The 24,986-nt window shown below is 42.6% G+C and overlaps 1 protein-coding gene across 1 annotated transcript in view; it reads right to left on the reverse strand.

Annotated features, from left to right (window-relative positions):
• The window catches only part of LOC117553419 (fibrosin-1-like protein), a 391,517-nt gene extending 366,777 nt beyond the window's left edge, over positions 1–24,740 (reverse strand). Inside the window, exon 1 of the mRNA XM_034227323.1 lies at positions 23,521–24,740. Coding sequence (XP_034083214.1) covers positions 23,521–23,811 — 291 coding nt within the window. The 5' untranslated portion in view covers positions 23,812–24,740. The remainder of the gene's footprint in view (positions 1–23,520) is intronic.
• Positions 24,741–24,986: the final 246 nt, after the last annotated feature.

The following is a 24,986-nucleotide window of genomic DNA, read 5'->3' on the forward strand; positions in this document are numbered from 1 at the left end:
GTCTGCCCTTGGTTTTAACATTCCTGCTGCACCTTCCAGGCTTGGAGAGGCCCCCAGAGGTATGTGACCCTCAGTTACATTTATAGGCTTCAGAGCTGATAAAGCCAATGCCACAGGCGAGCAAATGACTGGCAGCTACGAGAAATAAAGGCTTGTTCTGCCCGTCATAAAACACATCTTTATCACTCCAGAGAAGAAATGATAGGAAGAGGCGAGCCATCCCACAAATCAAGAGTTTTAACGTCCAAAATGTTTCTTCAGTGCCGTTGGAGAAAAGTATGTGTCATACATTTTCTCCAACAGGGAAACATTTACTGATTGCTCAACGTCTGACTAAAGGACTCATTAGCTGACTGACAGATTTACTAAGTAGCTGGCTGGCCTGCTGAATGATGTCTGACGGACTGACAGGCTGATTAAATGTATGACTGACGAATTGACTGTTTGCTCTGTACTGGGTGGCACCAACCTTCACACACACACACACACACACACACACACACACACACACACACAAAACCATCCTCCCTTTTGGTGTAGCCTGTGTGTAACCGTTTTCCACCTCTGGTATTATTGTGCAAACTGAAACGCCAAGGATGCCAATTCACACACACACACACACACACACACACACACACACACACACACACACACACACACACACACACACACACACACACACACACACACACACACACACACACACACACACACACACCACACACACCACACACACACACACACACACACACACACACACACACACACACACACACACACACATCACACACACACACACACACACACACACACACACACACACACACACACACACACACACACACACACACACACACACACACACACACACACACACACACACACACACACACACACACACACACACACACACAGAAAAGGGAAATATGATTATCCAGTGGAGGGAATTGTTTCATCAACACCTGGAGCCGATAAATGGAAATCGGAGGATTTATCTACTGAGAACGAGCGCCAGGAAGCAATTAAGCAGAAAACTGGAACACTACCCCCTGTACTCTATTTCTTTACCTCCACCTCCACCTTCCTTTTTGTGTCTCTGTCTGCACTCGGCTCGCTTCACACCAGTGGCACATTTGGAGAACTGATAGCGAACCTTGGGGAATGCTACCTGGAAGCGAAGGGAAGGTATTCATTCCCACAAAGTGTCTCATTAGCCGCTGATAACAAAGCGTTTGAGAAGCGTCGGGATCTCATTTCACTCTGTGTTGCGGGGAAACGGTGGATGCTCGCCTCCCGCATCGCTACAGATAGGCAAGCCGGCTTGTTCTTCCTCCCTGCTGTGATCTGTGAGCAGCTGAGACGTTACATGTAATAGAAAGAGTGATGTGTGGTTCAGTCGTGTTGGATTTAAAGTGGTGTCCTAGCTCAGAACAGCCCTTAAATCAGGCTTTGAAGACACTTAACTGGTTAACATTAGTTCAATCAGGAGAGACGTGATGTATGAAATACATGTTTATTACCGGGACACATGGTATAAGAAAATGATGATTGACAGATTACAACAATGAATTAACTGATGTTTGGAGATTAGGCCCCGGTTTGTAGGATGATCATTCGGGAGGGGAAAACCGCTCCGATGAACCCCCTCGGGGTCTAGACACTGGTGGTGGTGATAAGTGGTTCGGTCTGGTCTGAAGGAAGAAGGATTAGCTTGGCCCTGAATTAGGAGACAGGAGGCGAAGGGGTGGAGGAGGGTTGTGCGTTGACACCTGAAATGACAACTGACAGAGAGGGAAGAGCAGATTTAAAGGGGTTAGCAGGTGCGATGATTGGCTAGCTGGGGAGTAACGCCCCTGATTACTTAATGGGAGAGGAGCTTGAAGTGACGTGTAACACCAGGGGGTATTGGTCTTCCTCATTGAACTTGCGCTAAGCTTCATATTAATTTATGGCGGCTGAGGCCCTGAGGGTGAATGGGCATCTACCAATCAGAGGGTCATGTTTACGTGTCCGTGGGCAAGATTTGTAACCCCAGATTGTTCCTGTAGGGAAGTCCACAGTATTGAAGTGTATGTAAGTCGCTTCAGGAAAAAACAGCATCAGCTAAAGGACATTTTATTTGAACAGTTTTGGAAAATAACTATTGAAGGATATATACAATGCCTGCCAGTTTTAACAGTAGAGACAAAGTATCTCTTCAAAGCAATAGCAACCATGCCTCCTTACTAAGCCACAAGCTTTAAATATGCTGCTTGATTTGGACCTTTTAGAGAAATGTTTTAATGAGACTTCTTTAAATGTAACGAAAAACTATCTCAGTTTCTTTATTGACAAATACAGAATGTAGTCTCACTGTGAGCGACCAGCAGCATTCTTATTGCAATAAATGAACACTTGCTCCAACTTTGATGCTGCTAAGTGGAATCCTAAAATAGAATAACCTGTGCTAATTTAAATGACGGATTCAAGCCAGTTAGGCTTTAGTGATATTACTGCAGTTCTCCTTAGTAATGAAGTTGTATATTTTGTTTGCAACAAAATAAGTTACCATAGCTATGCAGATGACACACAAATGTACGTAACAATTTCACCAGGAGACTATGCTCCAATTCAAACACTGAGTAAGTGCATTGAACAAATCAATGACTGGATGTGTCAGAACTTTCTCCAATTAAACAAAGATAAAACTGAGGTAATGGTTTTTGGAGCCAAGTCAGAGCGTATAAAAGTTAGCGCTGAGCTTCAGTGTGCAATGTTCAAAACAACAGATAAAGCCAGAAATATAGGTGTAGTCATGGACTCTGACCTGAGTTTCAACAGTCACATTAAAACTGTTACTAAATCAGCCTACTATCACCTAAAGAATATATCTAGGATTAAAAGACTAATGTCACAGCAGGATTTGGAAAAACTTGTCCATGCTTTTATCTTCAGTAGACTCGACTACTGTAATGGTGTCTTCACAGGTCTCACTAAAAAATCTATTAGGAAGCTGCAGCTGATTCAGAACGCCGCTGCTCGAGTCCTCACTAACACTAAGAAAGTGGATCACATCACTCCTGTTCTGAAGTCTTTACACTGGCTTCCTGTGTGTCAAAGAATAGATTTCAAAATACTGCTGCTGGTTTATAAAGCACTGAATGGTTTAGGCCCAAAATACATTTCTGACCTCCTGCTAAATTATGAACCATCCAGATCTCTCAGGTCTTCAGGGACTGGTCAGCTTTCTGTCCCCAGAGTCAGAACTAAACATGGTAAAGCAGCGTTCAGTTATTATGCTCCAAATATCTGGAACAAACTCCCAGAAACCTGCAGGTCCGCTGCAACTCTGACTACTTTTAAATCCAGGCTGAAGACTTTTCTTTTTGTCGCTGCTTTTAATTGAACTATTCATATCTTAGACTGCACTGTAACTTTTATCCATGTACTTTTTCTTTTAATGTTTATTTTATTAGCTTTTCTTTTTAATGACTGATTTTAAATGCCATTTTCTTAATGTCTTTCATTTTTTGTAAAGCACTTTGAATTGCCTTGTGTTGAAAAGTGCTATATAAATAAACTTGCCTTGCCTTGCCTTGCCTTGCAGATGTCGCCATGAGTAATAGCCTCAAAAACCATTTGGAGACCAAAGATCGTTTTCATGCCAATCCTCTGAGATGTTTACTACGTTTTATGTATGAGCCAAACCCTCAAACATCTAACATACACTTTTATATGAGGGTCAGACATTAGAGTCTGAGCTCAGCCCAGGTATTCATCGGCCATGCTGATGTTTCCTTGAACAAGATCCGACAGTTAAATAAAACGTAATTATAAGTGTGGTCTCGTATTATTCACAAAACAGGTTTATTATACGAAAGAAATGTGCTCATTAAAAACAATCTTTCAAGTGCCTCGATCAATAATAATATGCTTTAGCTGAATAAGGTTTACAAACTAGGATTTGCACACAACTAGGACACACTGCTCATCATCAATATTCTATATCAATATAATGGGATTCCAAAAGACACATTTATTCAATGTTTTCAACAAAATGTACTTTGGGGAAACCACTTCTAGGATACCATTACTACTGTTTACAAAACCGTGTTTGTACGCAAGATAAATGCTCTCATAAGGATAAACTTGATTTAACGGTTTGCCAATGAACCAGTTTGATAGACGACACAAGGTATGTCGTTTTTCCTTATTAAATGAATAACTGAAGCTCAGAAATAGTCAGTGGTGTCAAGGTAAAAAAAAAAAATTAATACAAAAATATAATAATTGAGGAGAGAAAAGGACAAGACTTAACCATCCTTTGTCTCATATTTTTCTAAATCAAAACTGCATGTTCGATTTTCATTATTTTATGGAATGGAAGTGAATTGCTGCAACTACCGAACAGTTTGGGCAGTGATTGAGAAAAGCTGTCTTTAAGAGATTGTGGGTGTGAGGATAAAGGGGGATGTTTAGGGATAGGAAATAAATAGCACTACTAACTCACATCTCCGTCAGTTCGCCATTCCAGCTGAACTAGTTTTATTTCCATCCTTTCTCATGAGCACACAAACTAGGGTTATCTTCTACTGTTTTGGCATTTTATTCGTTGTGCACTGCTTGGAATTTCGGATGTCGTAATGTAGTTTCCTAAATGACAAAACACGTTGCAGGGATTGTACATTGTATGAAGAGTGTCTTAAAATGACTTGGGTGGTTGTTTAATCCCCAATAAATATATACTTTCATATAGTTTAATAACTGAAATGACATGGTGGGCGGTGGTGGCGAAGTCGATAGGGACTTGGCTTGGCAACTGGAAGGTCACCAGTTCAAGTCCCGGCAAGACCAAGTGCTACCGAGGTGTCCCTGAGCAAAGCACCGTTCCCCACACTGCTCCTCGGGCGCCGTTCAAAATGGCAGCACACTGCTCCTAACACTAGGATGGGTCAAATGCAGAGAAACAATTTCCCCACGAGGGATTAATAAAGTATATCAAAAAATATCAAAGTGGCTTCTGTCATCATACTAATACATTATTGTGATCTTTACAAACCAGGGTTTCCCACACATAGAATTAACCTGCGGGTCGCCCAGGTATATTAACGGCCACCCAGGTATATTTCGCGACCAATTTACTTTTTGTTTTTTTCTCATCCGCGACCACGACCAACTTGTGGACAATGATCCCTCGCTCTACGCCTCCTGTACCCAGTCCCGGCCTGTTCAGTGGCCTGCCTCACACAGGGTCACTGGCTGTCCACATGATGTGGCCTGCCGACATGGCCACTGTCATACAGATCATAAATCAAAGCCCTTGATTGGTCTCTGTGTGTCATTCCAGCTCGGGATAACCTCAGCTCAGATTAGGTGAAGGACTCTGAGTGTTTAGATAATTAACTTAGTCTAAGTTCTCAGTGGGTCTCAAACGGTTTGGTCACCATTTATGTAAACACATATTTCCATTTGAGTGGGAGTAAAATATGCATGAATAAAAAAATAAAAAGTTAACTAGGTGAACAAAGGTAAGATAAACTTTTAAAACTTGTTGAGAGCTAAGACTAGTCTTTGCTGCTGCCTCAAAGAGGAGCAGGGGGGAGAGGGGGGAGAGGGGGGAGAGGGGGGAGAGGAGGGAGACAGGAGAGGCTGATTCAGGATCACAGACACACTCACAACTATAAATGAACCAAAAATAAATAAATAAACAAGTTTCAGTGTTTTTTCATATTGGAAATGGGATGTTATTGGTTATGGCCATATTCTTATGATTATTGAAATGTATACAGTTCTGTTTCCTATGGGTGTTCCCATAGATCTAGTCTCTTTATTTCCCCCTCAAAATGCACCAGATTGATGCATTTAACTCCAAAATAAAAATGTCACCGGGGGAGCATGCCCCCTGACCCCCCTAGAGGATGTGAGGTCCACCCCCACTTAAAATCACATGGATAGGTTCCTAAATGTCCATATGATTATTTGTGGGTAGTAGATTTAAACTATAGGGCTATCACTATGGGCCCTGCCTGTACCTTTTAATTAAACGTCTTTGAGTTGTGAAAAGCGCTATATAAATAAAATGCATTATTATTACTACCTGTTCGCTCTGCCATCGCGTGAAGGGTCTGCTAACAAGCGACCAACAGAAAGGTTCATGTTAATGTTGTTGCACGTCACCTCAACCCCCCCCCCCCCGCCCCCCTGCTACCAGCACCCCCCTCCTGCTACCAGCACCCCCCCCTGCTACCAGCACCCCCCCCCAAGTATATTTCAGATCTGTGGGAAACACTGCAAACCACAACATATTCTTAATATGCTGAAGAAACGTGCTTTCATTTCCTGCAGACATCCACCCGCCCACGCCGTGGCTTCATTGATAAAACTTGTTTTGGATGTTTGAGATATAACAATGACGCCTTGCCATTGTTTGCATACTTGCATTTGCAGAACAGACTTCAGTGTATTTCCGTGTTTTACCTGCTGATCATCAATATTCTGTGTCAATATATTGGATTCTTAAAGTCACCAGTATTACAAAATTAACTTTATAGGGAAACAACTTCCAGGAAACCACTATGTGCACGTTAAATGCTCTCCTTAGGATACATTTACTAGTGTACTAGCTTGATTGACAACACAAGATGTAATTAAACAAGCTGCATCATGACAGTGGCTGGCTTCTCTCCACGCTTTAATACTACTGTGTCTATGAATGGTATTTGAACTGCACACGGCTGCTGTGCTACGAAGCCCAGAGATGTGGAATGCAAACAGTAGCTTGGCAGCCTTGTGTTTATGTTCCCTGTCTCTCACACGCCGCCTGTTTTCTTTATTGACTCAACAACTGCCCTTATGCTCGGGCTCCTTGCATGTGTCTCTCTCTGAATGTTGATCTCCTTCCACGCCTCGGGTGAAGCCGTGCTGATTCTGAATGGTGGCTGTCCTGGTTTTAGTGTGGCCTCTCTGAAATGAGCTGTGGCCTGTTTGCAAAAGGGGAGCAGATGTATTTTACTGCCTTTGATCTACGAGTAAACAACCTGCAGACTGCAAAGGAAAAAGGGAGATGTGTTTGTATAGCAGAGATGTCAAAAGTACACATCCTTTACTCAAGTAGAAGTACAGATACTCGTGTTTAAACATACTCTGGTGAAAGTAGAAGTACTGACTAAACTTCTTTACTCAAGTAAAAGTAAAGAGGCTTTGAAATGTACTTCAGTAAAAAGTACCCATAACTAGCAGCTGCTTTAAAGAGTACCTGACCTCCCTTTATATTAATAGAACAATAATGTCATTGTTAGCTAATGAATGTTTCCACGCTGAACAACGGCAACATGACAACGTTTCCATTGGTCCCTCTTCTTTAGAGAAGACCAGGAAATGATGGATACACGGATCGTGTTCAAATCAATAGGCACGCAATGACTCTAAAGAATAATGATCACGCATCAAACACACATTCAGACTAAAGGAACCAGCTGTTTGGAAAATGAGAGAAGTAGAAAGTACAGGTATTTGAGTTCAACATGTAAGAAGTAGAAAGTACAGGTATTTGTGTTCAACATGTAAGAAGTAGAAAGTACAGGTATTTGAGTTCAACATGTAAGAAGTAGAAAGTACAGGTATTTGAGTTCAACATGTGAGAAGTAGAAAGTACAGGTATTTGAGTTCAACATGTGAGAAGTAGAAAGTACAGGTATTTGAGTTCAACATGTAAGAAGTAGAAAGTACAGGTATTTGTGTTCAACATGTAAGAAGTAGAAAGTACAGGTATTTGTGTTCAACATGTGAGAAGTAGAAAGTACAGGTATTTGAGTTCAAAATGTAAGAAGTAGAAAGTACAGGTATTTGTGTTCAACATGTAAGAAGTAGAAAGTAAAGGTATTTGTGTTCAACATGTAAGAAGTACAAGTAAAAAGTCGTCGTAGTGGAGTAAAGTACTGATACCATAAAAATGTACTTAAGTACAGTGACGAAGTATTTGTACTCCACTACTTCCCACCTCTGATGTACAGCATACAGAAGGAGGAAAGAAGTCAGAGAAAGGCGATGGACGGAGAAGACTTCTCTGTCACAAAGGTCTCTCTGAGGGAGGGACACAGCTTTTCTTTCCTTTGCAGGTTTTGCTGCAGTGGCTTTGTTACATATGCCTTGTTATATATCCCATTATATTTCAAACACTCCCCCTCCTCCTCACACAGCCGCTACATTGACTTTCATAGACACTGGGAGGATTCATAAAGTGAGGAGTTGGCAATAAAATAAACTGATATCTTAGACAGAAGCTGCAAACTCTAGACTGATGTGTGAAATCTGCAAAAGTTTGACTAAGGAATGGAGTTAAATTCAGATGCCTGTCTTTTCGTGCACAGTTAATACAGTTAAGACTTCATGAGTGTTTAGTGTTTCCCCTATAATTTAATATTGGAAGACTCTGCTTGTAGACCACAGCACACTCTCCACTGAAACCCAGGGAGAATCCTTCTGTCAGCTGCATCCACTTGTCATGCAAATATAGAGATTATAGCAATAATAAAACAATCTCTTTAAACAAAGCCATATTATGAATAGATAGAGTTGCAAAACTAGAGGAGCCTCTTGTTTCCTATTTCTGTTTTCACATGTTAAACATTTCCTATAATGATTTAACATGTAAACAAGGGACTTTATTTCTTTATTGTGTTTTGTTCTGAATGTTGGCATGGTGGGTATACTATACTACAATACCAATGATACTGTTTTGTGTAGTGGTTGCAAAAAACACAAATGTTTCAGTTGAGTACAAACAAAACGTGTTTTGACCCAGAATCCATTGCATTATCAGTTTTCTCATTGTTGTAATGTTAAGCTTGAACCCTTAGTTAGCTTAGCACAAACTAACATGTTGAAGCTAACATTTGACCCTTACGCAGCGTCCACACGGCGGCGTGCGTTGAAGCTTGCCGGCGGGCGTGTCTGAAACTCGACCAACAACCGATCACATGAATCTCCCGCCCCGGACACACAAGCAGCAGTTTGATTGGCTAGAGCTTGTACTGGCATATGATTTGATTGGCTGACGCTTCCGTCGAAGCTTCAAAAGTTGAACATTGCAACGCGAAGCGGCGCTCCCACAATGCAGTTTGGCGAAGTGTGACGTCACCTAATTCATTAAGTGAATGGGCAGAAGCGTTGAAGCTTCAACGCACGCCGCCGTGTGGACGGGCCGTTAGATTTACATTTGAATCAAATAACCAGTAATCTTAAAATGCAGTTGTTGATCTTGCACTGATGATTTAAACGTTGTGCAGGCGTTAACTTATTGAATGCAGACAGGTTCATAAAACTTGAAAGCAGAATATCATTTGTGGAAGTATGTGGTAAAATGTCCCATAAGAGTAAATGAGGTTGAAGGGAAAGCTGTACTGTACTGACGTCACGGTGAATCCGGCAAACTGCACCCCTGCTATCATATCAACAGATAACAACAACCAGCTGATTACCACATGTGAGAGCAAGGGTATTAACCAGCCTGATAACAAACTAATGTCCTTTCACCTGCAGTGTGTCCACAGACAAATATATGAGCCAAAATGTGTCCGACAAGGTGCTTCATTACAACGAGAGAAACTGAGTGTGGCAGCTGAGCGCAGAGTTGTCAGGAAAATGTCATCCAGACAGTGAAGGGAACATAATAGGCGATGAAAAAAAAGAGAAATTCCACATTGCGTAACCTCCCTCTTATCTAAGCTCTATTATCTTGGCCACAGCTTGTTTTATGGCTGCCAAAGCTATCACAGAAAAACTCAAACAGTCCTCACTCTGCTCTGCTCTGCACCCACACAGAAAGGCTAAATGCTGTGGATGATCAACATACCAACAAACAATGAGCGGTGATAAATTGCAGACAAACATATCAGCGTATCTTATTTCAGACAGGGAGCTGAGTGCCGAGGAATTATTGTCAGCGTCACTCGGCCTATAAACACTATTCCCCTCAGAGCTGGTGTTGGTAGAGAGTGTCGTAGCAGAAGAGTATGTCAACAACTGTTAAAGCTAATTGCTTTCACACCAAGAGCGGTCTATTAAGAAAATATGCACAAGACTCGCACCATGTCACAACTGTGTGAGTAATGCTTTTAAAAAAACAAGACTCTTCTAAAAAAACATGTATTAGCATTTGGCAGAATCCTGAATACAGTAAAATCCTTAAGTTGTAGAGGATTTAAAATGCTGTGTTCTCAGTTTCTATTTCCAGATGTTATTTCTAAAGTGTTACCCTGCCTAACACAATACAGAAGGGTCCCTTTTCTACTTTTGGGGGTTTTCCCTTTGGAAATGTCCTGGATAGGCTAAAATCCCAAAGTTTCCTCCATTCAGTGACATCACTATGTAACACTTGAGCTTCTATTGGCTAGCGCTCCAACACATTGTACGTGATAGGCTAAGGGGCGGGACATCTCTAAGCAGTTGACCAATCACAACAGAGCCGGCCAGCTAACCAATCAGAGCAGACTGGGCTCTGGTTTCAGACAGAGGGTGAAAAGGCAGGCAGTATGAGAACAATAAAGAGCTTTTTGAACATTAACGCATGGAGACATGTCCCAGTAGAGACATCAGCAGGAGAGGACTCTTTAAAGTAGAGACACTACATACTGATATACACCTGAACATCAGCAGGAGAGGACTCTTTAAAGTAGAGACACTATATACTGATATACACCTGAACATCAACTGGAGAGGACTCTTTAAAGTAGAGACACTATATACTGATATACACCTGAACATCAACTGGAGAGGACTCTTTAAAGTAGAGACACTACATACTGATATACACCTGAACATCAGCAGGAGAGGACTCTTTAAAGTAGAGACACTATATACTGATATACATCTGAACATCAACTGGAGAGGACTCTTTAAAGTAGAGACACTACATACTGATATACACCTGAACATCAGCAGGAGAGGACTCTTTAAAGTAGAGACACTACATACTGATATACACCTGAACATCAACTGGAGAGGACTCTTTAAAGTAGAGACACTACATACTGATATACACCTGAACACAGTGGCGAGCCGTGACTTTTATACCTAGGCCCTCTGACCCCCACCCCTTCCCTCGAGTTATTACGTCACAGCGTATACTTCAGTGGAATATCAAAACAACGGCCCGGGGTGCAAAACGCATCAATGAAAGCGACCCTCTACCACACAAAACAACACCTGTAAATAACCCTATTTGTGTTCTTTGAAATTGAAAAGGATATTGCATTGTGTTTGTTACTTTCGTTGCAGTTGTATGTCTTAAGTGTCATTTGGCATGCTTTTATTTTGAAGGCGAGTTAACGTTGTTGACAGGAAGTTGTTGTTGTTGCTACGGAAACAAGAAAAGTTTCACAGCGGGCGGAACTTGTCATAAAGTCCACGATAATAACACCCTTCAGAGGGAAGATATGATTGGTCAATTGTACTGTCATTTGACATTACTCTCTCATTCAGTTACTATAGCAACCCTCTGTGAATTCATAGCTGGACCGCCTGGACGTCCAACAGCTCCTCTCTTCACAGACTCGCAGAGACGAGCTTCTTTCATTTAACCCTTCACATTCCAACAGAAACTGAATAGGCAGATTCGAAGGATTTATTTCTTTGGAAATGTTATTTTAAATACAATTAAATCAAGTTATTTTGGTAAAACTAATGAAAAATATAACTAAAAAAATATAACTAAAGAAATACATTTTTTTTTTTAATGTTTTTAAATATTATTTTGTAGAATATCTTAGGCCCTCACAGAGGGCCTAGAGGGCCCTGACGGCTCGCCACTGCCTGAACATCAGCAGGAGAGGACTCTTTAAAGTAGAGACACTACATACTGATATACACCTGAACATCAGCAGGAGAGGACTCTTTAAAGTAGAGACACTACATACTGATATACACCTGAACATCAGCAGGAGAGGACTCTTTAAAGTAGAGACACTACATACTGATATACACCTGAACATCAGCAGGAGAGGACTCTTTAAAGTAGAGACACTACATACTGATATACACCTGAACATCAGCAGGAGAGGACTCTTTAAAGTAGAGACACTACATACCATTATTAACCTGAGAAAAAGCGGAATAGGGCCCCTTTAATGTCTGATACATGGTTGGACCACTAGTGACATACAACAACTGCAAGCGTCCGAAGATTCAGTAGTATGCTCAGCACTTGATTGTAAAGTATTCACCTTGGTTGGCAGGAGAGCATTGTTCAAACCGTTATTATTACTTTCCACCACACACACGCCAAGTCAACAGACCAATGACTCCGCTCAGAGAGAGATTGACCTACACTCTGGTGCAAACAAAACGTTGAAAAGGGATTCAAGTGATCTGAAGGTTGAAGCTAGCCAGGCTTTCAGAGCCCTCTCTTTGCTCTGTGTCGGTGAAGGGCACGGCTGAAAAGGAAAACAGCCATTACTTAATAAGCCACTTAAACACTACCCTCTCTATTTAGGTTTCATTATTTGTGTTGTTAATCCTTTACAGCCCTCGTCTTTCATTCCAAGCGTCTCAACATCACAGGGCTGGGAACACCTCGGCTGAATGACAAATACGATTAAGTTATCAGCAGACTTTTTCTTAAACGGCTTAAATAAAATACTTTGTTAACATTGTTTGGTAACATGCATTAATCAAGCAGTGGAGGAACAGGAGAGGGGTTATGAAACGTAAAACGAGCGGGGACAAATCAGCTGTGGATAATTACCGGGGAACCTTCCTATACAGATAGCATCTTAATCACAGCATAATTACATCCTGTCATTCAGCGCAATGAAAACACCCAGACAGGAAGATGGAAGACGGCTCAGGACGACGAGCAGGAAATGGATATACCTGTAACAAGCTACCGGCATGTTCTTACGTGCCACTTAATATGTGTCAGTCATGTTCCACTATCTGCAGTATTCAGCAGTTCCTCACCTGTCATGCTATCTGGAAACAAAGAGGCTCTTATTCTTAGGTTTTGTAGTGATGTTGTTCAGGCAGTGGAGTGATAACTCAGAATGGACACCTGACAGCGCTTTAGAAGGGACCCCTCAGGGCCAGCATGCATTTCCCCCCACTGCCTTTCAAAAAAGGCACCAGTGCTGCTGGCTGAAAGCCTCGAAAAATGAAGGAAACAGAGATTCCTGTCTGGTGCCGACTGAGGTAGAGTCTGGCTCGCCTTTTTATTAGTGACTCGTCTGTTCCACTCACTTTGAAATCTGTCAAGTACCAAAAGCTGGTGACTTGCATGCTGAGATCCAAACAAAGTGTCTGATAAAGTAAACATCTAAACGGAAATGGGATCACTTGATGGATTCACCGGGTTCAGAGTGATATTTAAAACTAGCTGAAATGCAAAATGTTTTTTAATTCAGTGTGTATTACCAAATTCCACGGTGTATATCCTTGAAGTCCAACACGTTGAACCTTCCTTTGGAAACAATTGCCATGCGATAATAGCATTATTTCATTTTTAAATCCTACAACACTAAGAAAGTGGATCACATCACTCCTGTTCTGAAGTCTTTACACTGGCTTCCTGTGTGTCAAAGAATAGATTTCAAGATACTGCTGCTGGTTTATAAAGCACTGAATGGTTTAGGCCCAAAATACATTTCTGACCTCCTGCTAAATGATGAACCATCCAGATCTCTCAGGTCTTCAGGGACTGGTCAGCTTTCTGTCCCCAGAGTCAGAACTAAACATGGAGAAGCAGCGTTCAGTTATTATGCTCCAAATATCTGGAACAAACTCCCAGAAACCTGCAGGTCCGCTGCAACTCTGACTACTTTTAAATCCAGGCTGAAGACTTTTCTTTTTGTCGCTGCTTTTAATTGAACTATTCATATCTTAGACTGCACTGTAACTTTTATCCATGTACTTTTTCTTTTAATGTTTATTTTATTAGCTTCTCTTTTTAATGACTGATTTTAAATGCCATTTTCTTAATGTTTTTCATTTTTTGTAAAGCACTTTGAATTGCCTTGTGTTGAAAAGTGCTATAAATAAACTTGCCTTGCCTTGCCTACAAGCTTAGCACCACTCTGCGCTGGCTTGCAGTCTTCTTCACTCCCTTTGAACATGCATTGCTACACTTAGTAACCCCAAATGTCAAAAATGATGGGGAATGGTAGAAAATGTGTATTGCATTCTCAGCCATGAGCCTTTCTTGAGTGTGCATGATAAGTACAAAACAAGGAGGGACCGCCTGGTAAAAGAACAGCACCAAAGGTCTAATAATAATAATAATAATTTCAATTTATATAGCGCCTTTCACGAAACCCAAGGACGCTTTACAATGGGAAGTAACAAAACAAAAAGTAATAATAAAGATACATAGGCTGAAGAAAACAAAAACAGGAACAGGTTGCTGAGTACTGTATATTAGTACTATAGGTTTCAATCAAAAGCTAGCTTTAGACCAATCCTGTCTCTCTGCTATCAATGAAGTGTTGTCCACCCCCCCACTACCATAAGTGTCCTATCCTGTTATTAACAGGGTTTGATGTGATGCATCGTCTAATGATCAAACCTCAGATTTCTAATCCACTTGGGATGCCATGGTCAAATGTTGAAAAAGGAAAATACTATTGCTTGCTTAGAGGATCCTCAACGTGAGGGATCAATGAAGTATTGTTTTGCTGTCGTTTTAAGTATCTTAATGGCACAACTGTACAACTCAAAATGTCAAATTTGTGACAATCAATTCAATGTTTGTTATTCTTGAAGACAAGATTAATAGGTTCAAGTTTCTGGTGTATGAACACTTGCTTCTTTACTTAAACTTCTATAACAGTAAACTGAACCTCTTTGAGTTGTACACTGCTGACACAATATTTTACAACCAAATAACCCTTAAAACAATGAGCAGCTCAATCAGGAATAAAAAGCATTTCTTGTTGAGGCCTTAAACATCCTAACATGCACATATGTATGTTTTCTGTCCTGGCATCAAACTACTTTTTGTCTGACATGCTGGGATTCTGCGAACTGAAGCATTTCCTCCAGTTGTCTTTTATTTTGTCACGTGAACCCAACGTAGCTGAATACAATAGCGTTGTAGTCACAGAGGAGGCTGACACAGTGATTGCCATGCTCTCAGATTCACACGAACACACTAGAAGCTTCATCAGTGGATATATTTAGGTCACTGGTTGATGGCTTGGACAGATGCACAGCAGAGGTTCAGTCCTGTGAGAGAGAAGGCTTGTGAATGTGACCAAGCATTTATCAGCCATGCTGTCGCCCACAGAGTGTGACAGTAAGAGAGAGGGGACGTCCCACTGGCATTAAGAAAGCTCTCTCTGTGGGATGTGTCAGCCAATCGCAGCGCAGCCTCGGGGGGTTGCCTTGTTAATTAAAGCTGGAGTTGTTTGTCAGTGCCGGCATATGATGCACAGCACTATCACCGTCGGGGGAAAGTGAAAACACGAAATAAGATTGCTGCAAACCCTGAAACAAATCTGCTGCCACGACATCAAAGCAAGACGTCGAACTACAGACTGCTGTGGCTTCCAGTGTCAGTATCAGTTCACTGTGTTACACACACTGGCAATCAGAGCCGTTTTACAGCAGAAGTACACAGCTAACCACAAGGAGAGAGGGGAAAACATGTGATAAACAAACTACCAAAGATGATGTCTAACCAGCTAAAGAGGCCCTATTAATCTTTTGGGGTTTTCTATTTCCTGTACCGTGTTAAATAGGTTTGTTGTGCCTGAAAACGGTCTGCTTGTAAAAGGTTTCTCTCCCACACATCACTATGTAAAACTCGCGCTCCTATTGGCTAGCGCTCCAAGACATTGTACATGATAGGCTAAGGGGCGGGACATCTCTCAGCGGTTGACCAATCAAACCAATCAGAGCAGACTGGGCTCTGGTTTCAGACAGAGGGTGATACTACAGGCCGTATGAGACAAATAAAGAGCTTTTTGAACATTAAAGCCTGGAGACATGTCCCAGTAGAGTACATACTGATATACACCTGAACATCAGCAGGAGAGAACTCTTTAAAGTAGATATACAGTACATACTGATATACACCTGAACATCAGCAGGAGAGAACTCTTTAAAGTAGATATACAGTACATACTGATATACACCTGAACATCAGCAGGAGAGGACTCTTTAAAGTAGAGACACTACATACTGATATACACCTGAACATCAGCAGGAGAGGACTCTTTAAAGTAGATATACAGTACATACTGATATACACCTGAACATCAGCAGGAGAGGACTCTTTAAAGTAGAGACACTACATACTGATATACACCTGAACATCAGCAGGAGAGAACTCTTTAAAGTAGAGACACTACATACTGATATACACCTGAACATCAGCAGGAGAGGACTCTTTAAAGTAGAGACACTAGATACTGATATACACCTGAACATCAGCAGGAGAGAACTCTTTAAAGTAGAGATACAGTACATACTGATATACACCTGAACATCAGCAGGAGAGGACTCTTTAAAGTAGAGACACTACATATTGATATACACCTGAACATCAGCAGGAGAGAACTCTTTAAAGTAGAGACACTACATACTGATATACACCTGAACATCAGCAGGAGAGGACTCTTTAAAGTAGAGACACCACATACTGATATACACCTGAACATCAGCAGGAGAGGACTCTTTAAAGTAGAGACACTACATACTGATATACTCCTGAACATCAGCAGGAGAGGACTCTTTAAAGTAGAGACACTACATACTGATATACACCTGAACATCAGCAGGAGAGCACTCTTTAAAGTAGAGATACAGTACATACTGATATACACCTGAACATCAGCAGGAGAGGACTCTTTAAAGTAGAGACACTACATACTGATATACACCTGAACATCAGCAGGAGAGAACTCTTTAAAGTAGAGACACTACATACTGATATACACCTGAACATCAGCAGGAGAGGACTCTTTAAAGTAGAGACACTACATACTGATATACACCTGATCATCAGCAGGAGAGGACTCTTTAAAGTAGAGACACTACATACTGATATACACCTGAACATCAGCAGGAGAGGACTCTTTAAAGTAGAGACACTACATACTGATATACACCTGAACATCAGCAGGAGAGGACTCTTTAAAGTAGAGACACTACATACTGATATACACCTGAACATCAGCAGGAGAGGACTCTTTAAATTAGAGACACTACATACTGATATACACCTGAACATCAGCAGGAGAGGACTCTTTAAAGTAGAGACACTACAGTACATACTGATACACACCTGAAAATGATCATAATACATCTTCTTTTATCTCAATAAAGAATATATTTCCGCTGAAGCTCTAAAGGTTTATTAATTTCTGCAGCCAGGATGTTTAATACTGGTTCAATAATTAAATATGTAATGTTGTGGCACTCGGCTAACTCCTGATTGTTAGATGTACTAATGACTGTTAATAAGGAACACATGGTGCTATCTGAGTGCAGTAAGACGCCCTGCAACGACAGTGATGGGACTCGAGTGTAAGATGTGTAAGTGTGGTTACTTTACGAGAAACCCTCCAAAAAAATCCTTTGAGGCCTTGATCTGAGCGCTTGTAAGAATAGAAAGACACATGCTTCTGAGAGGAATGTCGCTGGCGTAGCTCCATATACCAGCTGGGAAAATATCGGTGGAGAGAGTAAATCTGCAACTCGCAGCTCCCCTAACAACGACTGTCGAGCTCCCCTAGGGCGAGGGACTTAATGTCCCCATATTGCTCAGGCAGAGCTGCCCAGTGGCCAGCAGCAGATGATGATTAGTGTAAGTGTGTCAAACCGGGCTGTGAAGAGAAAGAGCAATCATTTTTAGCAACACTTCCCTGGATAAATAAAGAGACTATCCCATCAAGAGCTTCTATTTATTTATCAAACCCATTTTTACCTGGCCTTTCGGCTTCCTGCCCTCGACACTGTTGTAATATCACTAAATCACTAAACCTAAATCCCCATTAGAGTGTATTTAGAAACTCATGCAGCGGAACGAAATACCCAAACAAATCTGTAAATTCATGTTAAAGCAGATGAACAGAAGGATTGTGGATTAACAAGAGGGGATTTAACTCTCCGACGCCACTCACAGAGCAAATGGAGCAAATCAAACATCTTATTAATACTGTGACAGATGGATAATTGTGTCATTTTATTATCTGCTCACTCGTTCGATACCCACGGGGAGACTTTCTAAGCCGCAGCGGGGAAATTATTTTGCAGCGCAGATGTCAGGTGAAAACATTTCCATTTCCAGGAGGTTAACTTATCAGCATTTGTGGAATTTAAATGAATCATTCAAACTACCTTTAGTGGTGGTATATCTAAAGCAATGACAGGAGTAGTAAGTGAGCCAACCACACTCTTACTCAACAATAGCAGACTGAATGTTTGAATCATCACTGAATTATCCCTTACATTTCTCTAATTACAATAAGGTAGCCTTCTTCCACCTCAAAAACATCGCCCGTCTACGTCCATCCCTCTCCCCCACTGCTGCAGAAACCCTCATCCACGCCTTCATCCCCTCCCGTCTGGACTATTGCAACAGCCTCCTCTACGGTTCACCTGCAAACATCCTCAGCAAACTCCAATACATCCAGAACTCCGCCGCCCGTCTACTCACCCACACCCGAATCCGTGAACACATTACACCCGTCCTCATCAAGCTCCACTGGCTCCCCATCCCCCAGAGAATTCAGTACAAAGCCCTCCATGACCTGGCCCCATCCTACCTGACTGACCTCCTCCACAGACACACTCCCACTCGCTCCCTCCACTCTGCTACTGCCAACCTCCTGTCCCCCTCCCCACCCGGACCAACCTCAAGTCCTGGGGCGGCAGAGCCTTCTCCGTTGCTGCACCCACCCTCTGGAACTCACTACCCCAATCCATCTGATACCTCATTCACACCAACGCAACTCCGGTTCAAGCTCCGTGCTAGAGCTTTTCAGGTTCAGAACCGGTTCTTCGGTTTAGCTCTGGCTCTTTTCACACCGCCCAGAGTCCGACTGGTGCTGCGTCATTGCGTCATCGTTTGCGTCATGACGTAAGCGTTTGCGGGCCTGCTTCATAAAGCCAAACCGCGCGGAAACCCCTCACAGCTGACACCGACAACAACAACAATGGCCGATTGTGCTCCAGCTTCCTCTGTACCTCTTCGGAAGACCAGATTCCCAGTAAGTAGTAGGTCTCTTCAGTGGACCACTGCTGCTTGTTAAGTTTCTCCATCGTTGTGTACAAACTGGATAACACGCGGGCTTTTTGTTGTTGTTCAGGAGTTGATCCTGCCCCCGCCCCCGCCTCGACGTAAGCGTGACGTATGCGGTGCTTTTGCTCTGGCCGGACAATTTGTTGGTGCTTGAAACGAACTGGATTCCAGAGCTAAGAGGCTGCTCCGCTGCGGTGTGAACAGGAAAACCCGGTGCTTTTCAAGCTCCAGCTCCGAACCGGCCCTGAAACACCGTTGGTGTGAATTAGGTAAGAGACTCTTCCTCCCTCACCGCATTCAAAACATCACTCAAAACCCACCTGCTCAACACTGCATTCAACTACTGACCCCCCCCCTTATTTTCTGTTTTGTTTATCTCTTTTTGTATTTTTCTTTGTTTTGTTTTGTTGTTGTTTTTTTTTATCCTCTGTCAAAGCGTCTTTGAGTTTCCTGAAAAGCGCTATACAAGTCTCATGTATTATTATTATTATGGCTGTGTTTGTACAGTCGATTTGCACAGGTAAGTAAGCGGATGTCCTATGAGAAACTGTGGGGATTCAAAGCAAATAAATACACCATAAATGCTTCCAATTGCTTTTGGCTGCAAATGAAACAGGTTAGAGGATCACGGTACAGCCTGAGCCTTCATCAGGGAGCTTGATCCCATCAGCGTAGAGCCTGAATATCAACAACAACAAACCAACGAATGTGTTTAGAGGTAAAGTGCTCCGGGAGGAAACCCTAACCTCGCCTCTTACACACTGCCAGTAGCTGCTGCACATTCAAATAGGACAATCACATAACGGCAACCTAAATGTGACGGGGGCTTTATAAAACATGAACATCCTCGAGTCCTGTGAGCACAGCAACGGGCTTAGATGGAGATTAAAAGAAACAAGATAGAGTAAATATTAGTATGTTGGCCATGTGGGCTCAGTGAACCCAGAGAGGGGGGGGTGATGTTGGCAGAATGCTAATGAGACAGCAGTCTGACTGTACGGCCCGACATAAACACAACGTGCCGGCCATCAGTCACTTGGAGCAGGTCGGGGGGGGGGGACAGTCTGTCTGCTTATCCGAGCGTGATGCAATAGGTCAGACGTCGCTGTGTCCTCCTCATAATTGATGAGAAATTAGCACAGGTAGTGTAGGTCATGAGCTCTACTCAAGCATACAGTGAGGAGGTGAAAGTGTGATCAATCAGGAGGTATTTCCAGTAGCATTTCATCCACAGCGATGCAATGTATAAACCACAACAGCATATACACAAAAAGCTCATTTCCCTCTCCGCATGTAGGGGAAATCGAGGCACATTCCCTCATGTAATTGCATGAAATACACCAACATCTTTTAATAAGCGCAGTCCATTTGCATGCAAATCAGACCAATTACTAACAAGTATCTGGCATGTGAGCATCATTTCACATAGAGCCGTATCATGCCTCATTTGCTCAGCCTTGAAACTTAAGCTGTTATATGGAGCCCGCTGTTCTCTATTTGTTCATTCAACATGGATTTGCCACTTGAGTATAAAAACTATTATTGCTGCGAATAATTATTTCACTTAATTTCCTCTCCACAAACACACAAAGGCAGCATGTTAGTATTAACACGTCCAAAGAGAACCCTTATTAGAAACACAAAATGCTCTGCAGCTACAAACACCAGGAGCAGGAACAAGATGTCCAACGTGTGAACTAAAGTGTGCTTTAAGTATATATTTCACTGCCCATGCTGGGTTGAACTACACCTACACGTACAGTACATTCATTATTATTCATGCATTATGAATGTAAAGAATTATGTTGGTTTAATATGCAAAGGTGGAACACTACTTTAGATTCATGTCATACTCTATTTTAGAGTATGAGACTTTGCAGTAATTGTTTTGTAGGAAAATGTATGTTTTCCAGCTGTAAATGATCAACCCCTTCAGACTTTTAGAAATGATCCAGTAATTCGTCATACTATAATACTTCATCATCAATCCCACATGGAAGTATATGTGTATAAACTGCTTTTGATTAATTGCAGGTGAATTATTTAAAACTAAATCAAGTTGCAGAGGAGAGGGAAGTGCTGCCTTCTTTGTAAATGCCTGGTTAGTATTTGCATAATGCATTGCTTGACTGGAAAATTGCTCTATTCCTCTGGGATGGAATCAAATCTGGAGCTGTGAACTTGCCATCTTTTATCAAAAGTTGAATTCCCAGCAAGATTGCTTTAACAAAAATCAGGATATAAAAATTCAACTGTCAAAGTGTGTAAGGACAAGCTCTACAGCCCAAACAGGACAGTAGATTTGTAATGTGTGATCACGATGTATCTCTAACAGCATCAAATGTACACGTGAGATCCTAAAAGTCAACAGAGCATCAGGTTAGAGAGCAGAAGAAGCGACAGTAGAAGCACTTTGCAGCGATGACATCCTCAAAGTGTTTCACAGTCAGCAGCTGTCAGAGGTGGCAGCACAAAGGCCAGAACAACTCACATCCCAGCACGCTGCACTCAAATCCCACAGAATGGGCCCAACACATCTGATGTACATTTGATAACAAGTAACAAGTTTATCTAAGGGAAGCTCTGCTGTGCTGCTAATGGGGAGTTTATCCTACTTTATGATGCTATGCAATCTATGGCATCATTACAGGAGTTTATGAGGTGTAATATTTGTAATCCATAACGGCTACAGAAATGCTCTGGTTGGATAGCAATTTATAGTTAAAAACGTCTCCTTTTGTTTATCTGTTTTCACACCCACTCTAGGAACCATGAGCTAAATGCAATAGCAATGTAACTAGTGATGACCCGGAGAGGTTGAACTTGTTAACAGCAGGGAGTGAATCTTCTCTGCCGTGCAGGTGGACAGCTGATTTATTTTCCATGTAGTTATTTTGCTGTAAATCTGCATTCAACCATTATACTGACTAAGCGCTGTGTAGGAGGAGAGAGTCAATCATGGCTGATTAATACCATCGCTAAGCCTGCATGGAGGCTGTCATTGAAATGATGTGGCACTGGCTTTCAAATGAGGTCATTATCTCTAAATATACAGTGGGAATGTTAGGTATGTTTATTAAAGCTAGGGATTTACATTGAAGAGCCATGGGGAAAAAACACACCTCGGGAAGTTGTATTTGTTATTTGGAAACTTAATGAGATGTCACAAGAGAACCTCCTTCCTTCCTCTCTGACAGACATACCACAAGGCTGTAATGACAGAATCACTTATCAGCACAGCAGCCTGTAACACATGAATGCATGGTGGTGCATCAAAGAGCACAATGTCAAGAGTGCACTGACAACTCGCAGTGAATCAGAGAATAAACCAGCAGACAGCAGCACCGGTTTATCTTCCTCATCAAACCATACACTGCCAATGATTAACATCTCATCCACAAAGCTTTCAATGTGTAATATTCTACAAACAATGATCGTCAGACACTTTCCACACACACACACACACAATACACACACACACACACACACACACACACACACACACACACACACACACACACACACACACACACACACACACACACACACACACACACACACACACACCACACACACACACACACACACACACACACACACACACACACACACACACACACACACACACACACACACACACACACACACACACACACACACACACACACACACACACACACACACACACACACACACACACACACACACACACACACACACACACACACACATGCTCATAGTGTCTAGTATAACTGTCAGCAATCTTATATGATGGGAATAAAACCAACGTATTGATAAGGGACACCTTTAAAGGGGGGGTACAAACCCCTATCTCCACTATGACATGATAAGAACCCACATTAGTATCCATGTCATTAATTGGCGTCATCTCCAACCAATTGGAAACCAATTAGGCAAGTCCACTTTTGAGAATGTACTTGTTGTATGTACAAATCAAGTGTCTAACATAAAGCAAACAAACCCAGCACCTGTGTCTAATACATATTATCTAAAGCTTATGTGTTGCTTTTATAATTGTGTTCCTAATTAAGACATGATGTGTGAATTGTAGGTTCTCCAAACCCCTGATCTTCACTATGACATGACTACAACACACATGATCATCCATGTCTTTAATTGGCATCATCTCAAGCCAATTGAAGACCAATTAGACAAGTCCTGTGTTGCTTCTGAGTGAGTGAGTGGGGGGGACTCCACTTGAGAAACCAGTCCACTGATGAAAAATACACACACACACACACACCAACACAAACACGCACACAGGTAATGATCCAGAGCCTGCTTACCTCCAGACGGTCCAGGCTGATGAAGCTGGTGATAGCAAATCCATCAATGATGTCCTCCTCCTGCGAGCTGGACTCCCGTCTCTTCCTGCGGGGGGGCCGCGGGGCTCTGGCGGCGGCTGCGGGGCGCGGCGCCTTCTTACCGGGCCGGGTGGTAGCGTCCCTCCCCGGACTGAGTCCTCCCTCCCGGTCAGAGCAGGAGGAGTTGGGGCTGTCTCTGCTTCCTGCCTCCCGCAACCTCCGCACCCTCTCCCGCTTGGCCCTGCGACCCCCCTGCTTCAATTTCCCATCCATGTTGTCGAAAAGAAATGTAAATATAACTCCACAGCGGGGGGCTCGCCTGGCTGCACCGTGTAATAACAACACACGCACACACTCTCGCGCACACACAACACACACACACACACACACACACACTCACAAACACACACACTGAACTGACAATTGCAGGCTGCCGCGCTAAAAACGCAAAGATAGCGCTGTGCGTGAATAACAAACACAGCCTAATAACACTCAATGACCTTCAGTGTAAACCTCTCCAATCTCCATTACGATAAATGTTCAAGTATCCCACTCCCGGCGGTGGGAAGACGCGTTATTTTGCCACGAATCCGCACTGTGTCGACGCGGTGTCCGCTAAAGCAGGTGCAAAACACGGTGAAATAGTTAAAATATACGCCGTACAGCCGCTTCGGAACTTTTGTTGGAATAATAAGAAGCGATGTTACAGCCGGGGCTCTCTGCATGCCGCAGACAGAGAATCATGTCGCTGTTGTTTTCCACCTCCCCGATCCATGATCCAGGGCTGTCAGACACTGAGCTCTGGATACTATCCGTCCGAAACAAACACGCCTGCCCAGGAAAGTACGCAGGCTATCGGTGCTGTCTGCTGGGTGAGTGAATAATCCCCATATTCATCTCTGCGCTTCACACGGATCCCAAGTCCGAGAGCTACTTATGCGCAATATTCCCTAAATGATCCGAATAAGACATCCAGTGTGTGGCCAAACTCCATGAGGCGATGAAGCGGTCTATTCCAGTTGAGATAATGTTGAGTTTCCTATAAATCCACTCCGGTCCGTCCCTTTGGCTGCTCGGTGGCTCGTGGTATTTTCTATTCGCATAAGAAGGCTCTGATAAGTGTCCTTAAAGCGACAGGAGTGATTAAAATCCCCCCCACCCCCTTCTCATTCCCTTCATCCGAAATTAAGAGACGCAGTGAAGCTTCAGAGAAACCCACATAACTGACGTATTTCCGCCACCTCTGGCCCGAATTCACCATAGGAAGGAAGCTGGTGTAGAAAGAAAAAAAGAGTGGGGGGGGGAAATCATTTTCTCTCGCTGTTGGCACACTTTGTCACACAAGGCTCTGTTTTATTGTGAGTCTGCCAGAACTGATGCCACATCATGCGTGTCTGGGCTGTCACTGGTCATAAATGCCAGGCACACACACTCTCTCACACACACAT

The sequence above is a fragment of the Gymnodraco acuticeps genome, unplaced genomic scaffold, assembly GCF_902827175.1.
Source record: "Gymnodraco acuticeps unplaced genomic scaffold, fGymAcu1.1, whole genome shotgun sequence".
Taxonomy (NCBI): Eukaryota; Metazoa; Chordata; class Actinopteri; order Perciformes; family Bathydraconidae; genus Gymnodraco; species Gymnodraco acuticeps.